The sequence below is a fragment of the Salminus brasiliensis genome, chromosome 18 (assembly GCF_030463535.1).
Source record: "Salminus brasiliensis chromosome 18, fSalBra1.hap2, whole genome shotgun sequence".
NCBI classification, from domain to species: domain Eukaryota; kingdom Metazoa; phylum Chordata; class Actinopteri; order Characiformes; family Bryconidae; genus Salminus; species Salminus brasiliensis.
In genome coordinates, this window is record NC_132895.1 from 19,831,186 (window position 1) to 19,848,894 (window position 17,709).

The 17,709-nt window shown below is 41.2% G+C and overlaps 1 protein-coding gene across 3 annotated transcripts in view; it reads left to right on the top strand.

Moving 5' to 3' along the window:
* Positions 1 to 13,986, top strand: part of adamts2a (ADAM metallopeptidase with thrombospondin type 1 motif, 2a) — a 76,103-nt gene extending 62,117 nt beyond the window's left edge. For all 3 annotated transcript variants that reach the window (XM_072661483.1, XM_072661484.1, XM_072661485.1), the window contains 9 exons: positions 1,233 to 1,356; positions 2,111 to 2,191; positions 2,541 to 2,704; positions 5,154 to 5,313; positions 5,421 to 5,553; positions 5,679 to 5,886; positions 6,895 to 7,024; positions 8,505 to 8,579; positions 11,602 to 13,986. In XM_072661483.1, coding sequence (XP_072517584.1) covers positions 1,233 to 1,356; positions 2,111 to 2,191; positions 2,541 to 2,704; positions 5,154 to 5,313; positions 5,421 to 5,553; positions 5,679 to 5,886; positions 6,895 to 7,024; positions 8,505 to 8,579; positions 11,602 to 12,437 — 1,911 coding nt within the window. In that variant the 3' untranslated portion in view covers positions 12,438 to 13,986. The remainder of the gene's footprint in view (positions 1 to 1,232; positions 1,357 to 2,110; positions 2,192 to 2,540; positions 2,705 to 5,153; positions 5,314 to 5,420; positions 5,554 to 5,678; positions 5,887 to 6,894; positions 7,025 to 8,504; positions 8,580 to 11,601) is intronic.
* The last annotated feature ends 3,723 nt before the right edge of the window (positions 13,987 to 17,709 follow it).

The following is a 17,709-nucleotide window of genomic DNA, read 5'->3' on the forward strand; positions in this document are numbered from 1 at the left end:
GAGAAATGTCATAGACATGGAACAGATATGGTACAGAAATGGATTTTCCTTATATCTGCACAGGACAAGTTGCTATTCATGGAAAATTCTCACCCACAAGTTGGAAAAGCGCAAACTGCTTACTCATAAAATGATAATACACAGTAATCTTTGTGGATTTGTTTATATTCCCATGCCCTCCAAACTAATAGGTTGACACTGAAATGAACTTGTCAAAAGAAACATTCAGTAAAACAAATGTCAGAAAACACATAAGCATAACTTTTATAATACTAACAAAAATACGACACTGTTTAAGGCTAGTTTGAGATGGTTTAGACGTGCCGTTTGCATGATACTCACAGGAGATTATAAGATTTTATTTGTTATTCATATTTGTTAGCGTATTAGCCGCGTAGCCCCAGTGCAAAACTCAAAAAGCGTAATGCCAAAAATTGTCTTGGCTGACCAACTGCTTTTGGGTTTTGGGGAAAATTGTGCAAATCAGATATTTTCACTGAACCTTTCCTTTATCCAATCAAATGAATAATGTCAAGTGTAATCGGATGAAGCTCAGCTGACGATCCTGGGCTTTGTTCCCTGGTTTCCCCCCGGTTTCTCTTTCCTCCATCGCATTTCCAACGATGAACCATTTTCCACCCAGCTTTGCCAAACTTCACGTTTATTTGCACAAATGGCCTGCTAGCACATGTGCTCCAGCTCGGCTCCTAGACTGCTCTGCTCTTTATGCTGCTAAAGTGGCTTTATTAAAACAATGCCTTTGTTGAACTAGGCAAGATAAATTACACTAATCAAGTGCATTACAATATGTACCTTGGTGTGCATTACGTAGAATTAGGGCCACCTTTACCGTATAACTAAAGTAGGCAGTTGCCTACAGATAAGTGCAGAAATAATCCACAATATGCTCACAAAAGGGTATTATGGCATACTTTTATGACAATGACAATAAAATGTTCTCTACGGAAAAACATAGTGTATCAGATAAACTAGTTTGTAGTGCAGTGTGACTATATACACCCCATAACTCCTCTGGTGGCAGGTTTAAACCAGTCAAAAAATGATAAACATGTGAAGTACTTTTTTTTCTTTCCACAAAACAAGAAATAGAATCATTTTCCAGTAAATTAAAATCATAATACAATATTTAATTATTTCTTTATTTCATTATTCAAAAGTTCATTATATGTCTTTCCGCACATTTGACCTCTTTGCCATTGATGTTTGTGTAGAAAGTGGGCTGTGATAACGTGATCGCCTCAGAGCTGGAGGAGGACATGTGTGGTGTATGTGGCGGAGACAACACTACCTGCAAGAACGTCAAAGGAAACTTCACCCGTAGCACCAAGAAACCAGGCAAGCATTTTCCTCTGTTCTAGTCTTACTTTCTGAGAGATCTACATGATTGCATGAATACATGTCAGAGCAGGTCTTTGCTCTTAGTCCGGGATGTCCAGAAGATCTACAACACTGCTGCGTTCAGATCCAGCACACCCGGCTAAGTATCCAGTAGGCCTTAATTTCCTGGATCAGGTGTTTTAGGTCAGACTGGAGCCATGGAGGAGCAGTTTTCTAGGACCTGCATTGGGCATCCACGCAACACTTGGTGCATTGCTGTGATTGATTTGATTGCATTCAGCGACAACAGCAATAGTGAGGTCAGGCTTTAGTGTATGATCACCACTTCACATCATCCCAGACTCCCCAGCTTATCCCAAAAATACTGGATGGAGCAGCATTATACTACAGAGCACAGTTCTACTGCTCCACAACTCGATGCTGGGGGCTTGATATCCCTTTATACACCTGGCATCAGACATGGTGGCAGTAGGTTCACCACCCCAACTCATCCCAAAAGTTCTGGATGGAAAGTTCCATCATTCCAGAGAACGCAGTTCCACTGCTCTATAGCTTAGTGCTGGGGGGCTTTATACGCCTCTAGCCCACCCCTGGCATGAGGCACGCTGCCAGTAGGTTCTGTATATTTGGACATATTGTATTATATTATCTCCAATGACGATTGGACAGTGTTTTGGTGCCACAAAGTGCCCATTTTTGGTTTTTTTCATCATAAGCAGCTTCCTCATCATTGTCTTAACTAAACTCTCAGGTTTCCTGAAGATCCTTGAGATCCCCAGAGGAGCGAGGCACGTTATGATCCGAGAGTTTAAAGGAACCCCACACATTCTGGGTAAGGACCTTCATCTGAATGAATGCCTGTATAAATCATTACAGAAAATCCACTGCTCGTAACTCAAGTGTCTGAGTGTTTGGCCTCCGACTGCTTGTTATTAATGGAGCAATCTGGGCTCATCTTGGCAGTGAGAACTTTAGAGGTTCCGGCTCACCGCCTCAGTGCCCCTGAAACATCTAAACCTCTGGGAAGCGGCGCTTTCCCAACGCGTTGATTTATCTCTATTACTCCAACAACAGCTTATTCAAGACTGATCTTTGTTTCTCCTCCCTGGATGTTTTTGTGAGTGTGAGTTATGCTGTGCAGAGAGTTGCGGTCATCCTAAAGTTGTCACGTCTCTCATCAGCGGTGAAGAACCAGGCCACGGACCACCTGTTCTTGAATGACGAGGGCGAGTTTCCTGAGTCCAGAGCAGTGATTGAGAAGGGAGTTCTGTGGGAGTACAGCAACGACGATGACATGGAGACAGTCCAGACCACAGGCCCGCTGAGATACGGAGTACTGATCATGGTAAGGAGAATAAGCTTGCAGCAGTCCACATGGAGACATTCTTGTTTTCTTACCTAGATCATTACTGATGGGGCTTTTTGGCTGTCAGACTGTTTGACTGTAGGTGCTGCTTCTGCTTGTGAATCAGCGTTGCTCAGAAATGCTTGGAATAATGACAGGATGGGGATTTAGTGCTGGAAAAAAGGGTTTCAGAAGCCAAACCTTAGTGAATAATCAGTCCCTAGACTTAATAACAAATCATCTGTGGCTATCGGAAAGTTTCAAAAAGAAAACCTCTGAACACTTTAACAGATATGATGATGATCTAATAGCAAATGAACAATGCAATTCATATAAGACACATCTTTCCAGAGTTTGCTGTCAATTGCCTGCTTCTAAAATAAAGTATAGTATAGAAAACCCATTCCTATAGTGGCTATTGCTTTAATATATTACATTCTAGAGTTAAGAATTCCTATTTTTGTGTATTCACTAAACAGTTTAGCTTAGTATTTACCCGCCATCTGATATCCTGGTGGAACTAGCTTCCTGTGCCCTAGGTGGAGAGTTTTCTACAGTGCAAGAAACCAAGTGGATCCAGCTCTACCACTTTAAGTGAGACAGTGCTGTAGATAAATGCAGATGCATTTATTATGAGATTTCAAGACATGATGAAAAGAATGACCTCCATATCAGGCAAAATCGAGAAAATCAGACAGGAAAGGAAGTTTCATGTTAGAACTCATGAACAGACTCATCGTTCACAGCTTGGGTGTCCGTTACAGCGGCACTATGTAGCATGTTTTCCTTAAAATAACAGCTTCAGATTCTTTGTGATTCCTCACTGTCTTTTAGGGAGAATAGCAATACTATCGTTGCTATAGTCCATAGTGTTGCTTTTTCTCCTTTTAAGTGTATTAAGCAGTTCTCATTGCTGGGACCCAATCAACCTGTCTACTTGCCTGTAACTTAGTCAAGACAACTCCAGAGGCAGCCGTGATTGGTTGAGCGAGCAATATCACCTGTGAAAGTTAACAAAAATTGAGTATAGAATAAAATTCTATAGATATTATTAAATATATTATCGGTAATAGATGTTTGAAATTATTTGTTTAGCTTGTTTTGAGAGTTATCCCAGTAAAACCAGAAGAAGGGTAGGGCTTAACTGCTGTAGGCTTAACATGTGAAGGTCATTACTTTTATTTTTTGTAGCACATTTAAAAGGCAAGTGTTGGCCAAAGTGCTGCACAATAAAATTAACTAAAGCAGTCAATTCAATCAATTCAAACATGTAAAAAAACTAAAAACAACAGCATAAACATTGTATACAAATAAAAAAACAATAAGAGACCCAGGAGTAACTGACCGCACAACAAAACAACCAAGACAGAACAGATACATGAATGTGTGATCTTTAGAAGGGCTCAGATCCCTGTGAGAATAAATATATTTTAACTGTAACTTAAAAATATTGTTTGGGATTGGGATCCTTATCCTTAGGTCTCCTGAGGAGGAAGGAGTCTAGAGGAGGTCAGAGATATAACTGGGAGCTATAGGTGGATTTATAGAAGTGTATTTTCATGATATTAAAACTGGGTTGTTTTTTTAGCAATGCCATAGAAGAACCATTTTTGCTTCCATTCAGAACTACTTTTGGTTTGTGAGGTATGTGTGTGAGGAACCCATTTGTGTTTCAGACGTGTTTGTAAGTGTTCTTTACCAATTTAGAATGTTCTTTACACTTACATCTCTTACAAACATTGTTATTTATAGAACCAAAAAATGATGGATGTCCAGATCAAGTGTTTTTGCCCAACTTTCCCACAATCCCCCGAGTGAGCTTTGGATTTGCTATTTTAGTGTGTGTGCATTAATCAGCACAAATGTCAGAAAATAGACAAACTTATTATAAGGAAAAGTGGTTAAACATTCTTTTAGAGTATTTTTAGGGTAGTTTTTGAATTTCTTAAGACATCAGGCGGCTGCTGAAAATCATTTCTGTTAATGCCGCATAGAGAATGCCAGAGGGCGCTATGCTACTACAAAACCAAGGATAGGAAGTGGATCGGGCTTTAAAAGCAAATATAATAATTATAATAATAAAAAATATATATAGATAGATCACCTCTGGATCAGATTGAGACATACCTACCAAAAAGTGTTCTTCTAGGGCATTTCTCGAATAACACTTTGTAGCACATTTGTTTTTAAGAGGGTACACTGTCCTCAAAAGATTCCTGAGGATCTTTTGGAGGTCCCCATGGATGCTTTGAGGAACCTTAAGGAAAGAAGTTTTTTTTTAAGTTCCTCAAAGCACCTTAAGAGGTTCCTCTTTTACAGTAACAGGTAACCTCTCTATTTTCTTAAAGATGCACTTAATATGCCTGCATCCAGCCCTTGTTTTAACTCTGCTGCAGATGTCATCCTGGAGTAGGGTGTTAACTTGCTGTTGCACATTTCACGTCTGCAGGTTCAATCTTACAATGCATCCAAAGTCACGCTGTCCTACCAGTACATCCTGCCAAAGGACCTGCCTTCATCCATGGAGAACAGCTTGCCTCAGGACGACAAAGTTTACTTCGAGTGGGCTCTGAAGAAATGGTCCCACTGCTCTAAGCCGTGCGGTGGAGGTACGCTTACACTCAAATCATTGCCCTGAGTGTGTGCCCAGAGTGATTCAGACCAGTGGTGGTTGACCACAGCTTGTGTGGCGGCATGTATTTTTCCTGCATTTCAGGGAAGCAGTACACGCGCTTCGGTTGCCGCAGGAAGTCAGACGGTAAGATGGTGCACCGCACGCTGTGTTTCAACATCACCAAACCCCGCGCCATCAGCCGAGCCTGCAACCAGAAACAGTGCTCCGAGCCAGTGTAAGCACTCTGCTGTGCGCAGTGGTAGTTCGGAAACCTAGAGTTTACTGAAAAAGCAAGCCGCTGCTCGGCCTAAAGGGTGTCATCAGAGATGCAGCGGTAAAGTGTGCATGTGTATTTTGCAGTTGGGTGACAGGAGACTGGGAGGAGTGCAGTAAGTCGTGCGGCAAGACGGGCACTCAAACTCGGCCTGTGCGCTGTGTGAGGCCTCAAGCTGACGGCACGCAGAAAACCATCAACTCCAAATACTGCAACGATGACCGGCCTGAGGGCCGCCGCACCTGCAACCGGCATCTCTGCCCTGCCCAGTGGCGGAGTGGACCCTGGTCACAGGTCTGTGTGTGTTACATACAGATATAGAAGGCATTGTTGACATCATCCTCATTGGCTAACCTAGCTGTTCACGATGTAACAGTGTAAATAAATGATTTTAGTGTAGAATTCCTGGAAAGTAAGTGGCTGAATCTCTTCACTTCTTCCGAAGCAGACTGAAAACAGCAATACTGCCTCAGATCAGCCATAACATTAACACCAAATCTGCCTAATTTTAAGTAGGGCCCTCTTGTGCCGCCACAACAGATCTGACCATTCGAGGCAGGGACTCCACAAGACCTCTGTAGGTGTCCTGTGGTATCTGGCACCAAAACCTAAGCAGTAGATCCTTTAAGTTCTGTTATGTTGTGAGGTGGGACCTCCATGAGGATCTGTGAGCTTTAGGTGCCCATGGCTCACCGGTTTTACTTTTGCTATGTACTGACCACCATTGGCTGTATGTTGTCATGGTATTTTAAAGTTAAAATATGTGATGTAAAATTTTAATATATTTATTATTTTGCACTGGTGGTGTCACATATGTGAGGAATGAGGATGCAAAATGCTTTATTTACAAAGTAAACAAGAAAACAAACACAAGCAGTCCATCAATGGACAGTCTAAAAGAAGAACGTGTGATGAAGGTAATAAGTGGGGCAAGGCTTTAAACAGTGAACATCTGGAGACACTGAGGTAGGCAGAGGGGCACAGATGGGGAACACAAGGACAAGTACATGGCAGTTAAACAGAAGACAGGACCCACAAGTTCAAGGCAGTATATAGTAATGATTTCCAGCCACATATGCTAAATTTAGCTTTACCACTTACCTTGTACTTTTAACACACAACCTTTAGGTAACAATGTATAGTTAAGCACTGTTAGGTGCAGTGAGATGTTTAAGTGAAAGTAAAAGTTATAGTCTGCATGTATGTTTACATGTGCCGGTGCATGTCTGTTCTGTGCTGCATTGTTAATTGAATGTGTGTGTGTGTGTGTGTGTGTGTGTGTGTGTGTGTGTGTGGATACAGTGCTCTGTCACCTGTGGAAATGGAACTCAGGAGCGGCAGGTCATGTGTAGTACCCCTGATAACGCCATTGGTGTCTGTCTGGAAACTAAGCCGGAGATCATCAGAAAATGTCAGCTGATATCATGTTCTGGTGAGTGCCAACCAAACAGTGCCACCTAGTACATACTTTACAATGCTCATAATACAACACAGGCTGTCTAGAGGAGACAGGTAGATAGGTGGATACTGTAGCTAGGTGGGTCATTATGGCTGGTAGGTAGTATGTAGATAGGTAGTTGGTAGGTAGGTAGAGATGTAGGTGGGTCATTAAGGTTGCTATGTGGGTAGGTTGGTAGATAGGTAGGTGATGTCATTAAGGTTGGTATGTGGGTAAGTTAAGGACTATAGGTAGAAAGATAGGTGGATCAGTAAGGTTGGTATGTGGGTAAGTTAAGGACAGTAGGTAGAAAGATAGGTGGATCAGTAAGGTTGGTATGTGGGTAAGTTAAGGACTATAGGTAGAAAGATAGGTGGATCAGTAAGGTTGGTATGTGGGTAAGTTAAGGACAGTAGGTAGAAAGATAGGTGGATCAGTAAGGTTGGTATGTGGGTAAGTTAAGGACAGTAGGTAGATAGGTGGGTGGATCAGTAAGGTTGGTAGGTGGGTACGTTAAGGACAGTAGGTAGAAAGATAGGTGGATCAGTAAGGTTGGTAGGTGGGTACGTTAAGGACAGTAGGTAGAAAGATAGGTGGATCAGTAAGGTTGGTAGGTGGGTACGTTAAGGACAGTAGGTAGATAGGTGGGTGGATCAGTAAGGTTGGTATGTGGGTAAGTTAAGGACATTAGGTAGAAAGATAGGTGGATCAGTAAGGTTGGTAGGTGGGTAAGTTGGGTAGGTAGGTTTGTCATTAAGGCTGGTAGGTGAGTGAGTTAGGTAAAAAACAGTGAGTCCGATGAAAAAAACATGCATCTCCATTTTTGCCTGCTTTTTTTTTTGCCTGGATGAATAGACCAATAGAAAATTTCTAAATTACCTGGAATAAATGATTATTTCACATTGACCTCTATTCAGAGTCTTTCGTTGGACAGCGACAATATGTAGATGGGTCTTTACGTTTGGAAGGTGGGTTAGGTAGGTAGGTAGATAGGTATGTGGGTCATTACGGTTGATAAGTGGGTAAGTTAAGTAGGTAGGTTAGCTGGTAGGTGGGCAATTTCTTCAAATATAAAACTGCTCTCCACTTGTAATTGTTGAGGAAAACTGGAGGCTTATTTCGCATAACTTCAGCCGTATATAAAGGGTTATTTTTAGCTGAACTAATACATTTAAAAGGGATCAGATTTGTTGAATTACCTCTCCACTCATGGTTATTAAGATCTTTAAACAAGTGTTATTGTGTACAGTCTAATGTTTGCAGAAGGATAAAATATCCTTAGGTTTTTTTTTTTTTTTTTTACAATTTTAGTAATTTCTTGACATGAAGTACAGACTTAAGTCTGAATGTAACATAATGTAAATCAAACGTGATTTTTTACAGGATTATAACTAATTATTTATAATACATAGCCTTCTACGCATCCCTCTCCCCTGCATATGCTAATTCCTCTGTCTAATTACTCTTCCTCCAGGTGATAAAGGGAACTTCCTGATACAGTGGCTTTCCAGAGCAGACCCAGAGTTCCCGGCTCCCAAGATCTCCTCAAGTACTCGCCCTCTGTCCAGTCATCAGCCAGCCGTGCTCTGCTTGCCCACTCTGGCTGCTCTCTCCTGGCCTCTGGCCCTTTCTCTAGCCCTGTGGCTGTGCTACACTCTGCCCTGACTGCTGCCCTTTGGCTCTCTGGAGTCCTTTCTGCTTCTCTCTCTCCCCTCTCTCGCACCTCCTGAGGGGAGTCTAGGGGGGGCTGTTTTTATCTGCCTCTCCGTCTCTTGCAGCCTGTGCTGGCTCAGTATCAGGGCTAAGGGGTGGTGGAGCTCATTGTTAAGGCTCAGGACCATGGGGGTAATGAGCAGTGATGAAGATAGAAGCGATGTTGTAAAGAGATGAAGGCAGTTCACTGGAGCCGAGTGTAGGGTGCCATTGTAAGGTGATGTACAGGGAAGGCTTATGTTATAAGAGCTCTAAGTATTGATTTGAAGGTGTTGACCCCTTGTGTTGAAGAGGAGGGGGACATTCCTGCTGAGTATTTGTATTATAATATAAGCATACAGTATACGAGTATAAACACTATACAGTATATTCCACAGTAAATAAAAGTATGGCTAAGAAGGTGTGGCCATTGTTGACTGTTATATTCTGTATTTTTGTACATATTTACTTGAACGATGGAAAATGTCAAGAGGAACTCAGGCAACAGCATCTGAGCACTCTTTTGAGAAGTCCATTTTACAGTCCCTCCCGGAGAAAACAGTGTGTGTTACACTCACCACTGCTTTCTGCTGCTTTTCTTCATATAGTCTGGTCTCCATTTTGGACATTTGTCTACAAGATGATCAAAATACCTCATGCTTCTACATGGTTTCTTTAACAAAAAAAAATATCTGGATTTTTTTTTTCTTCTTTTTTTTTTTTAATTAATATGAAGAATCTTTGCCTTATCCTGGATTTCTGAGACACGTGAATGGCACATTGTCTTCAGGGTGGCTCCAAGGATTAAAGAAAAAAGGCAGCTAGAAGAAAGGGATTATAACCAGGACCACTATGGATGTTTACAGCTACAGGAATCACAGGCTGCATGTCGTCAAGTCTTTTAAGTTTCATCAAGCTCTCTTTTATTGCTCGATCATGATTGTTGCCAGGTTCTGTAACTAAAGGATGGCATATCTATCTTTTATATAAATATATAGATAAATATATATATATCAGATGTTAAATATATTCAACAATGTTAATGACTGTTATCATTTTAGTCTAATGCCGTTAACAAAAAAATGTTATATTGTATATAATGTCTATATATTTTGTGACATGGCAGGGCAAATTTCACAGCCTAGAAAGTGATGTTATTCAAGAAGACTGAGATTAAGCTTATTCAGGGTTTTAGAGTTACAATGATACATTTCAACTTAACGTTCTTTTAATCATGTCTGGAGGTCCAACTCTTTCTTTGTTACTTTGTTGTTGTTTTTTTATGGCTGCTATCAAATCCCAGGGCAAGAAAAGTCAAGAATGTCAAGAGGCTCAGGCCGCAAATCCCTCATCCCAAACAAACACACACACACCTTTGAATCACACCTGGCAATACAGTACAAGAGCATCACCTATGTAGCTTTATGACTGTTTTACTACACACTGTAAGTAGTAACGCTGTTACTATGCTGTAGCACCTCACAGATAGCACAGTGTTAGCCACACAGCAAACTACAGTGCTTTGTAGGCCTCATGTGACTGTTGTGGTCTGAATTGGTCGATTCAGGGTTAACCTTTTTTTTGTTGTTGTTTTTTTTCCCCAAAGGTCTTAACCCCACCCCCCCACCCCCATGTTAAAAATTAATTAAAGGTCTTTCTAATGTCTGTGTTACTGTACTCTACATTCAGTTAAATGTGATAGACAAAAAAAAATCATGATGCTTGTACAAAACCTCTCAGAGTAATAGGGCTGATCTAAGGTCAGCTTCTTTCCTTTACAGCCTGATAAATGTCAAATATTAATATTACTTCTATTTCAGAACACGTTGAAGGAAAGTTAATCAACTTTTTATGCAGGTCTAGGTTAGCCATTCACATTATGTGGCTCATTTCTTTTTGTTCAGTTTGATCTTTTCTAGCTTTGGCAAAAATATTAGTGCAAAAGATTCCCAAAAACAGAAGAATAGAGCCAAATAAACTTCATTTAAATATGACGTAATCACCTTTAAATGTAGTTCCACTGCAGGTCTATAAGGAATTAAGCTCTCCAGTAGTATTTTTGTACTCCTTGCTAGGCTACTTTTTACTACTGCTTGAGTCACTGTTGCATTGAAGTACGATACGTTTACTATGGTTATCTAGTCAGGGAGAAACTGACGCTAGATCAGCTCTCTTTTTTTCTGAGATACTTGAAACATACTGACCCAGTTCTGTAGCACTTGTCGCTTGAGTAGCTCCGATTACATGGTATGGTTGTTCCGATGTAGCTTGGGAGGTGCCATTCCTTTTTTACAATGTTTTTGTTGTTTACATTTATCAGAAATGTTAGAAATGTTGCGCTTTCAATGGATAGGACGGTCGTAAGAAGATGTGTTTAACCAAAGTGTTTACTAAACTGTGAATGACAACGTTTAAAACAGTTTATATTGTACTATAAAGAAAAAAGATGATGTGTCGTATAGTTAATGGTATATATCTGACGCGGAGCGAGTGTTATATAAATGGCTTCTTGTCAGCTGTGTCTACGAGGATTAAGGAATAAAAGCTAAAAGCTACATTTGAATATTTAGACTCCGGTACTGATTTAAAAGGCCCTCAGCAGTGAAGAGTGTCTACTGTAAAGATGAGAATGTGAAGATACTGTACTCTTTCTTTTCATCATCTTCCTTTCACCTTTTTTCCTCTTCGCTTTCCCTCATTTTTCTCTTTCTTCCTTTTTAATAATCGTATCATTTAAGAACTGGTAACATGGATTAAGCCTGAGAGAACTAAATTACAATGCTCAAGCCATTTAAAAGGCTTTATATTCTGCCCAGGCTTGATCTGCATGTGGAAAGCGAAGCCCTAAGCCTGGTTCTTTATGTCTTATTGTGTTCTAGGGTCACGCTGTAAAGGAGACAAGTCAGTCTTCTGTCGTATGGAGGTGCTGAACAAGTACTGCTCCAACTCTGGCTACAGGCAGATGTGCTGCAAGTCCTGCAGTGAGGGCAACCACACATCAAGCCTCAACCTGACCTCAAAGCCCTGGTCCTTTACTACTGTGGCTCCAGGCACTGCAGTTGGGGACGTCACGCAGCACTACATGCTTCCTCAGGCGCCAGTCACCAGGCAAGGAACACCTACCAGCACCTCCACGCCTTGGAGATACACCACCACTCTGGACCCCCTCACTCTGAGGAGAGGAACTACATTTCCCATCACCATCAGTGCCGTCCTGGAGGAAACGGATGGCCCGAGCATGACGTTTGATGAGGAGGACAGTGCCCTGGAGCCATGGACAGTGGTCATACCCGAGGAGCTCTCAGAGTCCACATCGTGGTTCGAGGACCTTTTGTCGACTAGCGCTCAATCCACAACTGCTCCCAACTATGCCACTGAAAAGTCGTTCACAACGCCAGTGCTTACAACTCCAGCGGTCACAACTCCAACGGTTCCAACGGCAGCACATACAACACCAGTGCAAACTAGGGTTATTATGACCAGTCCTCCGGCTATCGTAAGCCTTCACAAATCAGAGGACAGGAAGGAGAATAACTCAATTGATGTGTCCTACAGAGTTGTGGATGTTAATGAAGTCTCGCAGAACCACTTTATACCTAAAAAGCGTGTGCCCTTCCGAGAGAAAACACACAATAAAAGGATTCAGGAGCTCCTTGCTGAGAAAAGGAGGCAAGACTTTCTTCTTAGAAGACTGAAAAGAAAACCTGGAGACTGATCAATTTTTGCTTTTCTTCCTGTCTCATAGAAGCACTTCAGGCTCTCAGATGTATTCTATCATCTTTGATAAATCCACCTCCAGAACATAGAGACGTGTCCAAAAGTGTTTGAACATTTATCTGCTTGTTAGCTGTTGTTTCTGTATGAAAGCTTCACGTTGCTTTTTTTTAGTTTGTTTGTTTTTTTTTTTGTTTTTTTTTACTGTCCCTACACTCACAACCTTGAAATAAATTGCAAATGAAGATATGTTGATTGTAAAAGTAGAGCAGGGAATCTTACGAAATAGGAATCTCACTTTTATCTCTGAGATGGGGATTTGAGAAGGGATAGTTTATCAATTTAAAAGGAGACATACTGTTTCTCTTACAGGGATATTGTTCGCGTAATTAAAACAATACATCTAGATTAAAAATTTAAACACTTTCCTTTAGGGAGAATTTTTGGCACAATCGTTAAGCAAACTGACAAATATTAACAGACTATCAGGTTTTTTTTCGGCCCACTTGGTTGTTTTAAAGCTGACAGGAACATCTAACCCTTTGAAACTGGGTTTTATCTTAAAAATCTTTCCAACCACTGAGTGGGAGGAGTTGGTAGCCTCTCTGCTTTATAGTAGCATTTCAACATAATAAACACACCAGGCTCACAGCACCCGTAACGTAGTTCATCGCCGTCAGAGCGAAGTGCAGGTTCATGCTATAAGGTTTTCGTCTAGGTGTTTTTGGACCATTTCTATTGGTTCTATTTATTGGGTCATTAAAATAGAAGCAAAAAAAGAGACACCAGGTTTTGTCCCGGCAACAACGATATTGCTTATATTTTATACAATATGATGATCTACTGTTGGTAGGGCTGAAACTGGGGTGAACAACTTTTCAAACTGCACCTCTTTTTGATCTTCATAAGAACAGGATATGAACACCTATTCATTGAGACCCTTTTTCTGATATGATCCACAGACCTTTCATTTTTCTATATATTAAGGTTGTTTTGATGCTGTTTTGAAACAGTGGAGCTTCATTATAAGCCACCCACACTCCTCCTCCCTGAGGAACTGTTGACTAGGTTCCTGCAACTTGAGCTTGATTTGCCAAAAACCCTCTCAGATTTCACATACAGAGCTCTTTGAAGAGCACTTTCTTCTCTCACAAGTCTTCCAGTTTTGTAACACCATATAACCCCGTCCCTCATACTCACATACGCGTTTCATCTATTAAAAGCTTCTTTTTTTCATTCCATCCAGTACCTGTGCAAATACGAAGCTCTTCACTAAAGTTGTACATGTGAATCAGAATTTTTATTTTTTATATTTATTGAATTGCCTTTGGTTAAACTGCAGTGTTTTACGAGTCCGCTTCAAGCTTACGTGAAAGCCAGTGCATGCGGCATGAGCAGCAATGTCCCACCTGTAGCACAGTCAACATGCTGATCATATGACGTGATGTCCACACTGTTTAAAGCCATTCTCTTGAAGATGAAGTGTAAGGATGCTGTGGGCACATGCGTTCTTTCATTCATTATTTTAATAAAATCGCAAATGAAGTCAAGCTTCGCTGCTTTCTAGCTATTTTTGAAGAATACCATCAGATCCCACTGACCTAAGTCAGTGTTGCCATGTTGCGTGGTTTTACAGTAGATCAGGGTACGTTTGGTTGAGCTGTGGAGGAAAAAATATGCTTTGGCAATGATTTTGGCAGGGTTTCTGTGTCTACTGTACTGTGCACTGTTTATCCCAGTTGTAAGTGGGTTTTTGCCTGTAAAGTTTGTATACAGCACTAGAATACAATACAGCAAAGGTAGTCAAATTAGACATTTACGTTTGGTTACTGACTTCTCAGTGCACTCCACTGTATGGCCTTGTTCAGTTCCACCAGCAGCTTACCTGATTTACTATAAGAAGCACTAGTCAAGACTCAAGGAACAATGACCTTTCATTCTCAGCCATGCATGAAATTAAAATGTCTTATTCAGAGAGAATAATTGTCTAATTATGCTACACATGTTCTCTACTCGTTCTTCTTGGTAAAGCAGTGGTGTTTGGCCAGAGCAGGCATCAAACCTCCATGTGAGGGGTGTGATGGTGCTGCCCACTGCAACATTTACTTTCTTGTTAGTAAAATTATAATCCTTAGAAACTATAAAAATTATAAACCTGAGAATCCCACTCAGAAGGAATGTCACTAATTCTACACGGGGCAGTGGTGGCTCAGCGGTTAGAGCGCCGGGATATCGATAACAGGGTTGTGAGTTTGATTCCCGGGCTCGGCAAGCTGCCACTGTTGGGCCCTTGAGCAAGGCCCTTTACCCTCTCTGCTCCCCGGGCGCTGGAGTTGGCTCACTGCCCCTAACATTACTAGCACAACATGTATTTGCCCACAGTGATGCAGGATGCATATCTGATGGAGATAGGGGTGGAGTAATGGGGCGTTGAGGAGATGGGGTGGAGGAATTGGTGTTGAGGGGATGGCGTATAGTAATGGGGCGTTGAGGAGATTGGGTGGAATAATGGATGTTGAGCAGATGTGAGGGGTGGAGTAATGGGGCATTGAGGAGAGAGGGGTGGAGTAAAGGGGTGTTGAGGTGGAATAATGGATGTTGAGGACATGGGGTGAAGTAATGGGGCGCTTAGGAGATGAGGGTGGAGTAATGGGGCACTAAGAAGATGAGGATGGAGTAATTCAGCATTACGGAGATGGGGTGGAGTAAGGGGGCGTTGAGGAGATGGTGATGGAGTAATTAGGTATTAAAGAGATGAGGGTGAAGTAATGCAGCACTAAGAAGATGAGGGTGGAGTAATTCAGCATTAAGGAGATGGGGTGGAGTAAGGAGGCATTGAGGAGATGGGGTGGAGTACTGGGGTATTGAGGAGTGTTTCATACAGTAATTAACAGGAAGTTGTTGTAAACAAGGCTCCACTCAAACACACAAAGGTGTTCAGTTGAGGTTAAGGTCATGACCCTGTGCAGACTACCGGATCTTTACCCCACCACACTCATTAACCCATGTCTTTGTAAAGCTCACTTTTTACACAGTCAGGCTGGAACAGGAAGGGTCTTCCCCAAAATTCCACCACAAAGTTGGAAGCAAACCTCCTCAGACCATCATCTGTCCTCCACCAATCTCTACTGATGGCACTGTGCAGTCCGGTAGGTAGCGTTCGTCACATTAGAGAAGAGTTCCAGTTCTTGTGCTGATGTTGCATTGCAGTTTGGAACTCAGTTCCAGTTTGTGGTGAGTGAGGCTACATGGAATAGGTGATTTTCATGTTCTGCACACTTTGGCACTCGGTTCTTGCTCTGTGAGTTTGCATGGTCTGCTGCTATGAGGCTGAGCTTCTATTGTTGCCACTCCTAGATGTGTCTAGATTTTACATTAATAGCACTTACAGTTGTCTGGGGCAGAAACTTCACAAACAATAACGGTGCCACATTTACAGTCTTTGAGGTCTTCAGTATGACCCATTCCACTGCCAGTGGGAGTGTGTGGCTAGTGAATGTGCTTGACTTTATACACCTATAGGTAGTGGGTCAGGCTAAACAACTGAACTCAACTGAAATTAGGAGGGGTGTCCACATATTTTTTGGACATATAGCATGTGTGTGGGTGAGTGTGAATGTTTTTATAGAAAAAAACAAACATTAATATTACAAACAAATATTAATTATATTAAATTATTATATTAAATTAATTAAATTAATTTTGAAAAACTTTCAGGTGGATTGGATTTGATCAGAGGCCTTAACAAATTGGTGGAGTCCATGAAATCATTAAAGTATGTGATGGACAAATTAAATACTAAGGAATTCTGATATTGTGAATATTGTAAAAAAAACATACTACTTTTATTACAAATGTTCAACAGGGTTATTACAATCTAATTCATAATGAAAAATTTACTTGCCAGTGCAACATTTGTGTTTGTGTGTGTGTGTGTGTGTGTGTGTGTGTGTGTCTGTGTGTGCGTGTGTGTGTCTGTATGTGTGTACTGATGAAGATGAAATCCCAGCAGGGTGATCAGGATACAATTTGGAGTAGAATGCTAGTTAAAAATGTTAGGGTTAAATGTTTTGGCTGTATTTCTTATGCAGTGTTTTGTGTATTTAGTCAGGGTCTGAACAGTCCTTTGGCTGGAAACCATTAAAGAAGACTGGCAACCTAGGAAGTCATTTAAAGAAAAGGTGACTATGCCTACAGTAAAAACTGAGAACTGTGATTACCTGGCTTATTCAACCTTCCAGCCATAAGATGGCAGTGTTGTCTAAGCTGCTGCTTCAAACAGGATCAGACATTCTTTCCAAGTATAAGGCAAACCACTATATTTCCAGACTTTCTGAGCTTCTTTAACACTGTTCTTAAATCCAGCCTCGGTTTTCATGCCCTTGTTAATTGCATTTCTGACATCATATTGATCCAAGCCAACTGATAACATTTAATAGAGAGGGAAACACATCCTACTCAGGCACTACATGCTGTAAACAACAGATGGCAGTCTTCTAGCCGTGTGGCCTCTTCATCCCTGTTCCTGTTGCCAATGGCAGCTCAAGGTCTCCGATCTGCATCTCTCATAGTCCTACTGTCCTTCACCATCTGACTGAAGCCTAGCAGATGTAGGCCTCAGAGCAGTAATGCTGTCGCCTACTTATTTATCATGGGCTCTTTACATGAAACCTTACTGATCTTTACCAGGAATTGTTGACAAAGCTCGGACACAGGACTAACACTGACACAAGACTCATTCATATAGCATGCATTCTTATCATTTCTGGTATGATATTGTTTACATCTGTTTTGCTGTTGGAACAGGTGGCACAATATTTGCCGGGCGTAGCTACAACCACTACTGACTCAGTGCTTTGTTTACCTTGCAATTTCCTAATAACCTCTACATGTTAGATTTCTTGTCTGCTGAGAAATACCATATCAGTTGGTCAGAAGGATTAAAAATAGACTTTATCTACAGCATCTGGCTACAGGCTTTAGTTTCGTAGAAACTGTTAAATTAGGAATTCTATTGCCAGCTTTTTAAAATATGATCAATCTTTTTCAGTGCTCATTATGCAAATGTCAAGATAATGTGGTCTAGCAATCATTGGAATATATATATGACTATTCATCAACTTTATATATATAGTTCTGTATTTTCGGTTCTCAATATCTTGACAATTCGCTGATAAATCAGATGGATTAGAATAGGAAAGGCTAAACTGGAAACGCATTGGGGAAAAAAGGAACTTACCTGAACGTACTGTAATGGACATGGAATGCACAGG